This window comes from Sycon ciliatum, chromosome 9 (genome assembly GCF_964019385.1).
Source record: "Sycon ciliatum chromosome 9, ocSycCili1.1, whole genome shotgun sequence".
NCBI classification, from domain to species: Eukaryota; Metazoa; Porifera; class Calcarea; order Leucosolenida; family Sycettidae; genus Sycon; species Sycon ciliatum.
Genome location: NC_088651.1, coordinates 847,863 through 859,737, shown reverse-complemented (window position 1 = coordinate 859,737; position 11,875 = coordinate 847,863). Strand labels below are relative to the sequence as shown.

Genomic DNA, 11,875 nt, shown 5'->3' with positions numbered 1-11,875 from the left:
ACAACACGACACATTCACAATTCCAGCTTTCACCGCGCAGGAATAAATTGTTGCGGGTGTGACCTGTATCCTTTATCATCTAGGAATCCACTTGTTTTGCCGAACGCCACTGCATTGGTACAGGCTGGGGATTGATCCGAGGGCTCGCCACGCCACTGCGGAGGATGCGGAAAGGACGCAAGAAGACGGTGACGGCAACAAATTACCCGCCCTGGTCGTCAGCTCACTGAATGTCCTTCCGCGCGAGCGAAACCGGCTGCAAGGCATGAAAAGCCTACTGCCAGTCAATACCCAGGGACGACCCTGACCAGAAGGCCAAGGCCGCCCCGTGGAGGAGGCCAACAAAGAGAAAACCAGGAGCTAACAAATCTGCTTCCTCTCCGCGAAATTTTTTTCACACACACACACACACACACACACACACGCACGCACGCACGCACACACGAGCAAACACACACACTCAAACTCCTGCTCCTGCTCTCTCTCCACTCTTTCTCTCCTCACGATCTGTGCATGTACAGTCCTACGTCCACGCATGCAGCTTGGCACGGTGGATGCTTGGCACTAGCTGAGCTTGGGAGGCGTGGACTCCTGGAGCCAGGTCGTCTTGCTGAAGGTAAGGGGTTTCTTTGCCGGTTGTGCTTCGATGATGCCCTGTCCAAGCCATTGTGGTTGTTAGTAGTAGATCTACTAGTAATCGGTTTTCATTTGACCCGATGAGACCCCTATAGAAAGCTATAGCCTGTATTGACATGATTAGGGGTTGCGAGCATCAGAATACGAGGCCGGGCATAATTGTGGTGGAGGGAGTGAGCAAACGCTATGTTTTTTAACAACTTTGAAATGGGAGAAGAGAGTGGGCCATTTGATGCGGTGTAGGAGGTCAGAGTGGTTAATGTGGGCGTAGAGAGGGAGGCGGAGGCATAATCGTGCGGCTTTCCGCTGGCTTCTCTCTAGCTTAGCTTGTCTAAGCTAGTGTGGGATATGGGTGTTACGGCAATGCTTGTCTAAGCTAGTGTGGGATATGGGTGTTACGGCAATGCTTGTCTAAGCTAGTAGTGTGGGATATGGGTGTTACGGCATTGCTTGTCTAAGCTAGTGTGGGATATGGGTGTTACGGCATTGCTTGTCTAAGCTAGTGTGGGATATGGGTGTTACGGCAATGCTTGTCTAAGCTAGTGTGGGATATGGGTGTTACGGCAATGCTTGTCTAAGCTAGTGTGGGATATGGGTGTTACGGCAATGCTTGTCTAAGCTAGTGTGGGATATGGGTGTTACGGCATTGCTTGTCTAAGCAGCTAGTGTGGGATATGGGTGTTACGGCATTGCTTGTCTAAGCTAGTGTGGGATATGGGTGTTACGGCAATGCTTGTCTAAGCTAGTGTGGGATATGGGTGTTACGGCATTGCTTGTCTAAGCTAGTGTGGGATATGGGTGTTACGGCATTGCTTGTCTAAGCTAGTGTGGGATATGGGTGTTACGGCAATGCTTGTCTAAGCTAGTGTGGGATATGGGTGTTACGGCAATGCTTGTCTAAGCTAGTGTGGGATATGGGTGTTACGGCATTGCTTGTCTAAGCTAGTGTGGGATATGGGGGTTACGGCATTGCTTGCGTAAGACTACAGTGAAACAGCTGTCTAAGGCGACCGCTCAAGGGACCTTCAAAATGTGCTCTCCGTATACAGGTGGTCTCCTTATCCAGGGTTTATTTGACTGGAAATAACACCCCTTGGTCATAGTTGTAGTGGTCCTCTCTTGGACAGGTGGTCGCCTTATCCGAGTGGTCGCATTCACAGATTTTACTGTACAAGGGTGGGATATGCGTGAAGTATAGTCACACTCGTAATTCACGCGAAAAAAAGTTTGTGCGGCTTATACTACGGTGAGCAACTGAACCGTGAAATACAGGGTAGATTTCAGTATTTCGTGACCAAAAAATCTGTGTGTGGCTTATACTCCAGTGTTGCTTATACCCCGGAAAATTCGGTAAATGTCTGTTTAGGATAGGTATCGCTGACTGGGAAAAAATAAAGTAAAAGGAAAAAATGTGTGTGTGGGGGGGGGGGGGGGGTCCGAGAGAATTTTGCGCGAGGACGGATTTTTCTTCGATAATTGCGGACGCCCCCTTAAACTAGTTTTCTTCTAAAGGCAAGGCAGACCAAGGAAAGTGATACGAGGTGATGTCACTCTAGATAAGTTTTTCATTCCAGTTATAGGTGCATCCAGTTCGCTATGAAGCCGAGACCTTAGGTCGGCCGAATACACTAGGTCTCACCACCATTTTTTGTTCCCCGATTATAACCAGGTTGGGGACCATGGGCACTTGTACAAAAAAAGAGAAATAAAGTTACATGCCTACAGGTGCGTAGCTTGCATGGGCACGGGGGGGGGGGGGGGGGGGGCACGTGCACCCCCCCCCCCCCTAAAAATGTCGACCTAGGTTGAGCATGCACGTTATGACCATGAAGGACATGCACCAGCCATCCTACACGTACATTTGAATGCGGCTGTGCACCCACCCACCCCTGATAGGGGGACCAGCTATGCCCATGTGCCTAAGATGATACACAGCGTACCTTGATGCGTCTGATGATGCGTTCAACATGAATCCGACATGAAGACAGCTTCCTGGATGAAACTTCCTGTGGAAGGGGCAGACAGCTGTGGCCTGTTACGTGAAGGTTGGGGTCACATGAGATACACCGTCTGACCGCAAGTCTCCAGTCGGGAAACCGCGGTCACCCTTCATCACACATCCCCGGACCCCAGGTTTGACTTAGGACCGGAGGAATGCTGCACAATGAATGGCATTGTCAGTTTGCCGCCCGCCATACAGCTTGGAGGCAAACGCAACAGCACCACGTGAAGCTAATGGCTACCAGTGTCTTGTTCGCACGCTGTTGTGGTGTTTGTAACTGCTGAATCATTCACTTTGTACCCGGACTGATCTCTGACCATCACAACACAACTGTCCAGTTCTCGCTCCACATACTCCGACATAACGACATGGACCCAGACAACAGAGGCAGGAGCACACAGAGTGAGGGTAGTAGGCCGCAGCCAGATGTGAACCGGAATGCAGAAGAAAACTAGGAGCAACAACAGGGGTACAGACCCCAGGAGGAAAGAATGAGTACATTCACCTACATAAATAAGCCAGGACAAGCACCACTTGGGACCGTCAGATTAATTTCTCTGGACCGAGCCAGCCGGGAAAAAACCCTCGCGCCGACGGACGCACGAATGAGGGAAAAAACCGGGTGTATAACCCCAAGTGGCAACATGGCAGCATAAAAACAGGCACAACATATCAACAGCCAAGAAAGAAATGGAAGAAGATGGACAGACATGAAGGGTGGGAGGGTGGGGACACTGGTGAGACACAAAAAACTGACTCAAGGAGTCAGGCAAAAAGAGCAGCAACAAAAAGAGAAATCAGATTCCATATTCGCAAGAAAAATAATTTTGTTGCACGAGAAATCATTTCTCGCCTCACTTGCTCCGCTCGGCCGGCGAGAAATATAACCTTTTCTTTCACCCGTTTTCCATCCTCAGCAGCCCTGGGCAACATATCCTGTGTGTCGTCCTGGCGACCAAGAAACGCAGATCCCGAATTTCTCTGGTCTCCTCGCGCACTGACGCCAGTGACAGTGTTGCTCCTCTCAGTGGCGATTGCTTGGGAGTCTGCCTGGCGGATGCTGCCAGGATCCCTCTGCTGCTCCTGATCAGCACACTCCTAGCCAATTCCATGGCATCTGCATACTGGCCTTCAAGCTGTTTAAACTGCTTCTGGAGACCAGCGTGTTTTCTGGAGTCACTGTCCACTACATGCTTCCATATACTCAGTAATGACCTTCTTGGTCTCTTCGTACGCTACCGTCAAGTGGCTTCTCCATGCCTTTACATCGTCCTGGTTCGGCACCTCACTCGTTTACTCTACTGTCAAATTTCTCCTGGTGTTCGTAAACACTAAGTATTGTGAGTCTGAGGCTTTTGATTGAGTGGTGGGATTGGGACTGGGAGTGCCTGTGGGATAAAGTGACTGATGGGACCCACCGTGAGTGCCTTGTGCATGGAGTGTAATGTAGCAAACAAAATAAATGGGAGGGATGTTATCAGCTCTCGCTTTTTTCGCGTGAGGTCTTCAAGTTCTGTATCCATTGTGGCTCCGTTCGAACCATCCTCTGCTACAAATGTTTGGGATAACGGTGAGTGGTCTTCGATGTGCATGCCTACTGTCATCCCAACTAACGATAGCTTCCATGTCCCTGGACGGGCACAGCAATTCGTCCAAAGGCAACTGGCTTGACGATCACGAGGGAACTTGTGGAAGCTTATCACTGCTTTGTCCTCCCTTGAGTTACGATATTATAAACAGCCATGCGCACAGCATGCAGTTCTACCTGTGTGTGTGTGTGGGCGATGGCGAAATCAAGCAGCAAAGGGTTCAGGACTTTCGCTCATGGTGACACTGACGTTACGACCAACCTAGCACGCAGCTTTTTTGTGTTGTCGCTGAGATCTCACAACAAATAAAAGCGAACGATTAGGCAGAGATAGATGTCTTGCCAGAAAGGAGGTTACACTTTGATTTATTTAGTATGAAGTGCAACTGGTTTTGTAAGCTTGTACCACAAACTTTACCACATTGCGCCTCTCTGCTGTCTGTGCCTGTCTGCTGTCCGTGCTGATGTGCTGTATGTGTCTGTCTGTGTCTGTGTTGGTTTGTCGGTTTGTGTCTGTCTGTCTGTGTCTGTCTGTCTGTCTGTCTGTGTCTGTCTGTGTCTGTCTGTGTTGGTTTGTCGGTTTGTGTCTGTCTGTGTCTGTATGTGCCTGTCTGTGTCTGTGTTGGTTTGTTGGTTTGTGTCTGTCTGTGTCTGTCTGTGTGGTTTGTTGGTTTGTCGGTCTGTGTCCGTCTGTGTCTGTCTGTGTCTGTGTCTGTCTGTGTCTGTATGTGCCTGTCTGTGTCTGTCTGTGTCCGTCTGTGTGTGTCTGTGTCCGTCTGTCTGTCTGTGTCTGTATGTGCCTGTCTGCTTCGGTTTGTGCGTGTCTCTGCTGTTGTCTGTATCTGATCAGTTGTTCCCGTTGTAGTCAGTGCCACGGCGTACGACCAACTCTATGGATCCTGCAGTATAGGTAAGTGTATGTACGGCTGTGCTGATGCTGCTGCTGCTGGTGGCGGTGGTGGTGGTGCTGCTGCTGCTGGTGGTGGTGGCGGTGGTGGTGCTGCTGCTGCTGCTGCTGCTGCTGGTGGTGGTGCTGCTGCTGCTTCTGGTGGTGGTGGTGCTGCTGCTACTGTTGCGGCTACTGCTGCTTGTGGTGGTGCTGGTGCTGCTGCTGTTGCTGGTGCTGCTGCTGGTGATGGTGGTGGTGGTGCTGCTACTGCTGATGCTGGTGCTGCTGGTACTGGTGGTGGTGGTGCTGCTGCTGCTGCTGCTGCTGATGCTGTTGCTGCTACTGCTGCTGGTGATGGTGGTGGTGGTGCTGCTGCTGCTGCTGATGCTGGTGCGGCTACTGCTGCTGCTGCTGCTGATGCTGCTGGTGGTGGTGATGGTGGTGATGGTGGTGGTGCTGTTGCTGGTGGTGGTGGTGGTGGTGGTGTGTTGTGTCTGCTCTCCGTGTCTTCCCTGCTACTGTGTTACAGTGTAATCATGTTGTGTTTCTGTTGCGTTTCAAAACCATTGCTCAATGACGTAATTAATTGTACAGCCAGCACCACACACAGCCACACCCATGCATGGTCGTGTGGGGGTGTTGAACAGTGCATTGCTGATCCCAGCGTACTCTCATGCATAACTCATACCTTCCATATTTGGCAATGCGCAGTGTAGTTGTAGCCTGGGTATTGGGGTCGAGTTTTGGGCTTTATTGGATGATCGTAGGTATAATATCTGGCATGTTGTATCTGACTGTTTGTCATGTGTGTGTGTGTGTGCGTGCGTCGTGCATGCGCGCATGTGTGTGTGTGTGTGTGTGTGTGTGTGTGTGTGTGTGTGTGTGTGTGTGTGTGTGTGTGTGTGTGTGTGTGCTTACATAATATGTCTGTGTCTTTGTGTCTGTGCCTCAGGCTCTCACGTCCGTGACGCCGCCTGCTATGTGTGCTGGTCGTTTGCCCGGGCGTACGAACCCAAGGACATTGAGCAGTATGTTGATGAAATCGCCAGGTATGTACGATGCAGTAAGCCCGCGGTGCACCTGTCAACTGTATAGGCAAATGTACTTTTATTTTTTTGCGGGAAGATGGGATAAGGAGAGAGGAGAGCAGAGCCGGGGAGAGGGAGAGACACAGAGAGAGAGAGAGAGAGAGAGAGAGAGAGAGAGAGAGAGAGAGAGAGAGAGAGAGAGAGAGAGAGAGAGAGAGAGAGAGAGAGAGAGAGAGAGAGAGAGAGAGAGAGAGAGAGAGAGAGAGAGAGAGAGAGAGAGAGAGAGGAGAGGGAGAGGGAGAGGGAGAGGGAGAACGACGACGATGACAATGACGAGAGGAAAGGAGAGCTCTGCTATTATGCTTGGAGATTGTTTTCAGTCCAGCTTATTACCGCGACTCTTTTTTCAGTTAGTTGAACTTTCCATGCGTGTGCCTGTGATTTCACTGCTGTCTGACGTTGATAGTGTGTTGCCTTGTCTTACACTGCTTCTTGATACTACAGGGCGTTGGTTATCACAACGGTGTTTGACCGGGAGATTAACTGTCGACGTGCTGCATCCGTGAGTCTTTGAGTCTGCGCTGTGTGTGTTGTGTGCGTGTGTGTGTGTGTGTCTATTTTTCTTCTTAGTGCGTCCGTCCATTCGTCTGTGTGTGTGTGTGTCTGTCCGTCTGTGTGTGTGTCTGTGTCTGTGTGTGTGTGCGGGAGGGGGGGGGGGGGCATCAGGATTGGTACTTTTGTCTTCAACCGAAACATATTTGGCAGGATGGAGGGGCAATGTACTGGTCTATATTCTCACAGTGGTCGTTGTTTTTTGCTGCTGCTGCCGCCGATACTGCTGTTACTGCTGTTGCTACTGCTACTATTGCTACTGCTGCTGCTTCTGCTACTGCTGCTGCTACTGCTGCTGGCGCTGCTGGTGCTGCTGCTGCTTCTGCTACTGCTGCTGCTGCTGCTGGTGCTGCTACTGCTACTGCTGCTGCTGCTGGTACTGCACTTCTTCACTTTGCAGGCTGCCTTCCAGGAGAACGTGGGTCGGCAGGGGACTTTCCCCAACGGTATTGACATCGTTACCATGGCAGACTACTTTGCGGTCGGAAACCGACAGAACGCCTACCTGAATCTTAGGTAGGGAAGATCTTAGGTTTCGAAGTCTGTGAAAGAAAATGTTGAAACAGTCTCTGCTGGGATGACAGCTCCACCATAACTCAGTGGTTGGAGTATCGCTGGCCTCAAGCGAAGGTCCCTGGTTCCCTGCCTGAAATTTTAACGAATTCTAGCTGTCAAAAACCGTTGAATGACTGTACATATACCGGTACATGGTTTTGCACATAATGATTTTTAAAAGTCGTTAGAATTAAGTGTTCGTTAACGCTAGTGATCTTACAGCATAAAGGAATCACTATATAAGAGCTCTTCAGTCGCTTTTACCAAATGCACAGGTTTGTGGCAGTAAATCAGTAGTATAAAAAAGCAGAAGGACAAAATGTTACGAGTTATGACTACACTCGGACGTCTCTTATCCGGGCACCTTAGGACCGGGCACTGCCCGTATCTCAGATTTGCCCGTATCTCAGGATAACTCATCTACCATGTATCATATCATTTTTGAAGAAGTTTTTTTGGTGCATATTGCACATGTTCAGGTTACAAAAATAATCCATGGATAAAAATGTATGGATTACACAGGTTGGCAGTGACAAATAAGCACTTGTGCATTCGGAAAAAAAGTTCAACCCCTCAAATTCGAAGCATTTTTGCCATAGGAACTCTAGCTGAGGGTGGCCGGTAGAGAGACGTGCCCGTATCTGAGGCGTCCGGATAAGAGACGTCTGAGTGTACTAGTAACTGTCCACCAGCGTAACCAGATCATAACACAGTCAGCGAGTCATAGTCATAACTCGTAACATTTTGTCCTTCTCCTTTTTTTTACCATAATTAAATTGACTCACCATCCGAGTTCAAAATAGTATGAATACCGTAATTTACGGAGCATAAGGCCGTGATCGTTTGATCGGATCCACTGGATCTGCAGTGGTTGATTGGTCAAATCCGGATCCAGATCCTTCGGATTTGGATCCAGTCAACCCTGCCGCGGGAGCAGGGTTGACTGGATCCATCGGATCCAAATGTGACCTTTGTGCGTATATGGCGGGTAAAAATAATTTTTGTACTCATTGTCGTACGACTAGTCGACTTTTCGTACGACGTGCGTGATCAGTACGACTTTCGCCCTGTTGGGTGACCTGTCAGCGCCATTTTTTACTTCGTCAACATGCCAACAGCCAAGGTCCAAGAAAAAGTGATCGGTTGATTCTGAAGGATCCGACGGATCTGAGAGTTGGATCTGGATCTGGATCCCACCCACATTCCGAGCCTTAGTCGCACTTTGAACACTCAAAATTCACCCAAAGTATTGGGGGGGGGGGGGGGCATACTGTACTGGCAGAAAATTTCGTCGGTCGATAATTTCGTCCAACTCCAAACAAATTGAGTTCGTCCGGTTGTAAATTTCGTCCATGGATCATATTAAAGAGTGTATTGAAAAGCTGGACAAATCGACACTAGTCCGGCATTTATTTAGTCCCGAAGCTCCTCGGATGAAAAAGACGAAATTAAATTCCAGACGAGTATTTCTGCTTAGGGGCCGTCCGTAAATATCGAACATTTTTCACAAAACGAAATAATTTCGTTATGGGGTGGGAGGGGGTTGACCAATTTCGTTTCAGAACACATTGATTCATGTACATGGCTGTTGTTTATGCATGTATGTCAACATTTTTTACGTTCTGAGGGGGAGGGAGGGAGGGGTTGGGTCTAAACTAAAATAATTCGTTTGGTGAAAAAAGTTCGATATTTACGGACGGCCCCTTATACACTGTACTCCGTAAAATACGGTAGCAGTTTTAGGCCCAAAAGAGCCCAGTGTGGTGTGATTGCCATATCTTTTCTTTGGTATAATTATGTTTCAAGCGTCCTATGTGGACAGGTCCAGGGTGAAATAATCAAACGACAGTCAACTTCGCTAATAACGACTGTGGATATAACGACGATTCGCGAATAACGACAGAATTTCCTTGCCCAGAGCAAAGTTCCATCTAACTGTAATACATATAATGAGACTTCGCGTATAAGGACATTTCGCGAATAAGGACACTTTTCTGATGCCCCGCCGAGTGTCACTATACGCAAAGTTGACTGTAAATATACTGTACAACTCCCCGAATCCGAGCAGGTTGGGACCGAGTACTGGCCGTAGCTAGAAATCGCCCGGAACTCAGAACATAATACGATGCCAGAGGCAGTATCTACATGGTGTGAATGCTACAAAAGGGCCATATTGCTACAAACAGGTACTTACCAAGTACGCAGAATGGACTGAAAATACTACGGCTTCAAAAAGCAAGGTACAAGGTGTGTGCGTGCGTGTGTGTGTGCGTGCGTGTGTGTGTGTGTGTGTGTGTGTGTGCGTGCATGTGTATGTGCATATTCTCTCTCTTTCTCAGCGTACAGATAGGCAAGTTTGAGAAGTACTGTGTTCCGTTGATCGAGGCGTGCGTTGGATCCAAGCTCAACCACTGGGACGGGTAAGAGAGCTGTAGATGCACAGCAGATTGCAGTGTAACACTGCTTACGATGTGACGTGTTTTGCCATCAGGGGCATAGCTGGTCCCCCTTTGAGGAGAGTGCACGGCCGCATACAGTCAACTTCGCTAATAACGACTGTGGACATAATGACAATTCGCGAATAACGACAGAATTTCCATGCCCAGAGCAAAGTCCCATCCAACTGTAATACATGTACATATAATGAGACTTCGCGAATAAGGACACTTTTCTGATGCCCCGCCGCCGAGTGTCGTTATAAGCAAAGTTGCCTGTATGTGTATAATGGCTGGTGCATGTCATCCGTCGTCGTTATGTGCATGCTGAGCCTAGGTCGACATTTGGGGGGGGGGGGGGGGGGGGCATGCGCCCTATGCGGGCTACGCGTCTGACCATTGCCTTCTAAAACGGAGAGGTTCCAAGCTGTCCAGTAGAGTGCTCCATGCCGAAAGGGCAGAGCTACTTCCAACAAGGAGACGTGGATGAAGAATGTGTTGTAACTCCGAGTTTCGCGTACTCGGCGATCTTTGTCTCACACACTCATCATCCTCTCCTTCTTCTTGTTGTCATTGCCTTGTATCTTGACCTTATTCCCCAGCCGGTGGTGGTGCTGCTGGTACTGCTGGTGGGGTGGGTGGGGGATGGTAGTGGTGATGATAGTGGTGGTGGTAGTGGTGGTGCTGCTGGTACTGCTGGTGGGGTGGGTGGGGGATGGTAGTGGTGATGATAGTGGTGGTGGTAGTGGTGGTGCTGCTGGTACTGCTGGTGGGGTGGGTGGGGGATGGTAGTGGTGATGATAGTGGTGGTGGTAGTGGTGGTGCTGCTGGTACTGCTGGTGGGGTGGGTGGGGGATGGTAGTGGTGATGATAGTGGTGGTGGTAGTGGTGGTGCTGCTGGTACTGCTGGTGGGGTGGGTGGGGGATGGTAGTGGTGATGATAGTGGTGGTGGTAGTGGTGGTGCTGCTGGTACTGCTGGTGGGGTGGGTGGGGGATGGTAGTGGTGATGATAGTGGTGGTGGTAGTGATGATGGAGCAGGACCAACGGAAGCAGGTTTTGACTGGTCCGACCATACCATCGTCCTTCCCATTGCGTGCATAACGCGGCGGGTACAATCAACCTCCTCAGCATCTGTTCTGTTGATCAGCACTTGGCCTGGTTAGCAACTCTCTTCCTTTGTGTATGTTGTTATTCTGTTGGTGTTGCTGCTGTAAAGGTCTGTCCGTGAGCTGGCTTCAAAAGCACTGCACAACTTAACAGAGATAGCACCGGAGTACATGGCAACATCTGGTGAGTGACAGCTAGAGAAGTAGCATTGTAACAATCTGGGGTGATGGCTGGGCTAGTGGTGCTGGTGGTGATGGCTGGGCTAGTGGTGCTGGTGGTGATGGCTGGGCTAGTGGTGCTGGTGGTGATGGCTGGGCTAGTGGTGCTGGTGGTGATGGCTGGGCTAGTGGTGCTGGTGGTGATGGCTGGGCTAGTGGTGCTGGTGGTGATGGCTGGGCTAGTGGTGCTGGTGGTGATGGCTGGGCTAGTGGTGCTGGTGGTGATGGCTGGGCTAGTGGTGCTGGTGGTGATGGCTGGGCTAGTGGTGCTGGTGGTGATGGCTGGGCTAGTGGTGCTGGTGGTGATGGCTGGACTAGTGGTGCTGGTGGTGATGGCTGGGCTAGTGGTGCTGGTGGTGATGGCTGGGTTGGTGGTGCTGGTGGTGATGGCTGGGCTAGTGGTGCTGGTGGTGATGGCTGGGCTAGTGGTGCTGGTGGTGATGGCTGGGCTAGTGGTGCTGGTGGTGATGGCTGGGCTAGTGGTGCTGGTGGTGATGGCTGGGCTAGTGGTGCTGGTGGTGATGGCTGGGCTAGTGGTGCTGGTGGTGATGGCTGGGCTAGTGGTGCTGGTGGTGATGGCTGGGCTAGTGGTGCTGGTGGTGATGGCTGGGCTAGTGGTGCTGGTGGTGATGGCTGGGCTAGTGGTGCTGGTGGTGATGGCTGGGTTGGTGGTGCTGGTGGTGATGGCTGGGCTAGTGGTGCTGGTGGTGATGGCTGGGCTAGTGGTGCTGGTGGTGATGGCTGGGCTAGTGGTGCTGGTGGTGATGGCTGGGCTAGTGGTGCTGGTGGTGATGGCTGGGCTA

The 11,875-nt window shown here is 50.5% G+C and overlaps 1 protein-coding gene across 1 annotated transcript in view; it reads left to right on the top strand.

Annotated features, from left to right (window-relative positions):
* Window positions 1-11,875, top strand: part of LOC135824438 (tubulin-specific chaperone D-like) — an 83,266-nt gene that overhangs the window by 19,674 nt on the left and 51,717 nt on the right. Inside the window, exons 11-17 of the mRNA XM_065337177.1 lie at window positions 522-616; window positions 5,077-5,136; window positions 6,068-6,164; window positions 6,648-6,705; window positions 7,156-7,271; window positions 9,650-9,730; window positions 10,964-11,037. Of these exons, the coding sequence (XP_065193249.1) occupies window positions 522-616; window positions 5,077-5,136; window positions 6,068-6,164; window positions 6,648-6,705; window positions 7,156-7,271; window positions 9,650-9,730; window positions 10,964-11,037 (581 nt within the window). The remainder of the gene's footprint in view (window positions 1-521; window positions 617-5,076; window positions 5,137-6,067; window positions 6,165-6,647; window positions 6,706-7,155; window positions 7,272-9,649; window positions 9,731-10,963; window positions 11,038-11,875) is intronic.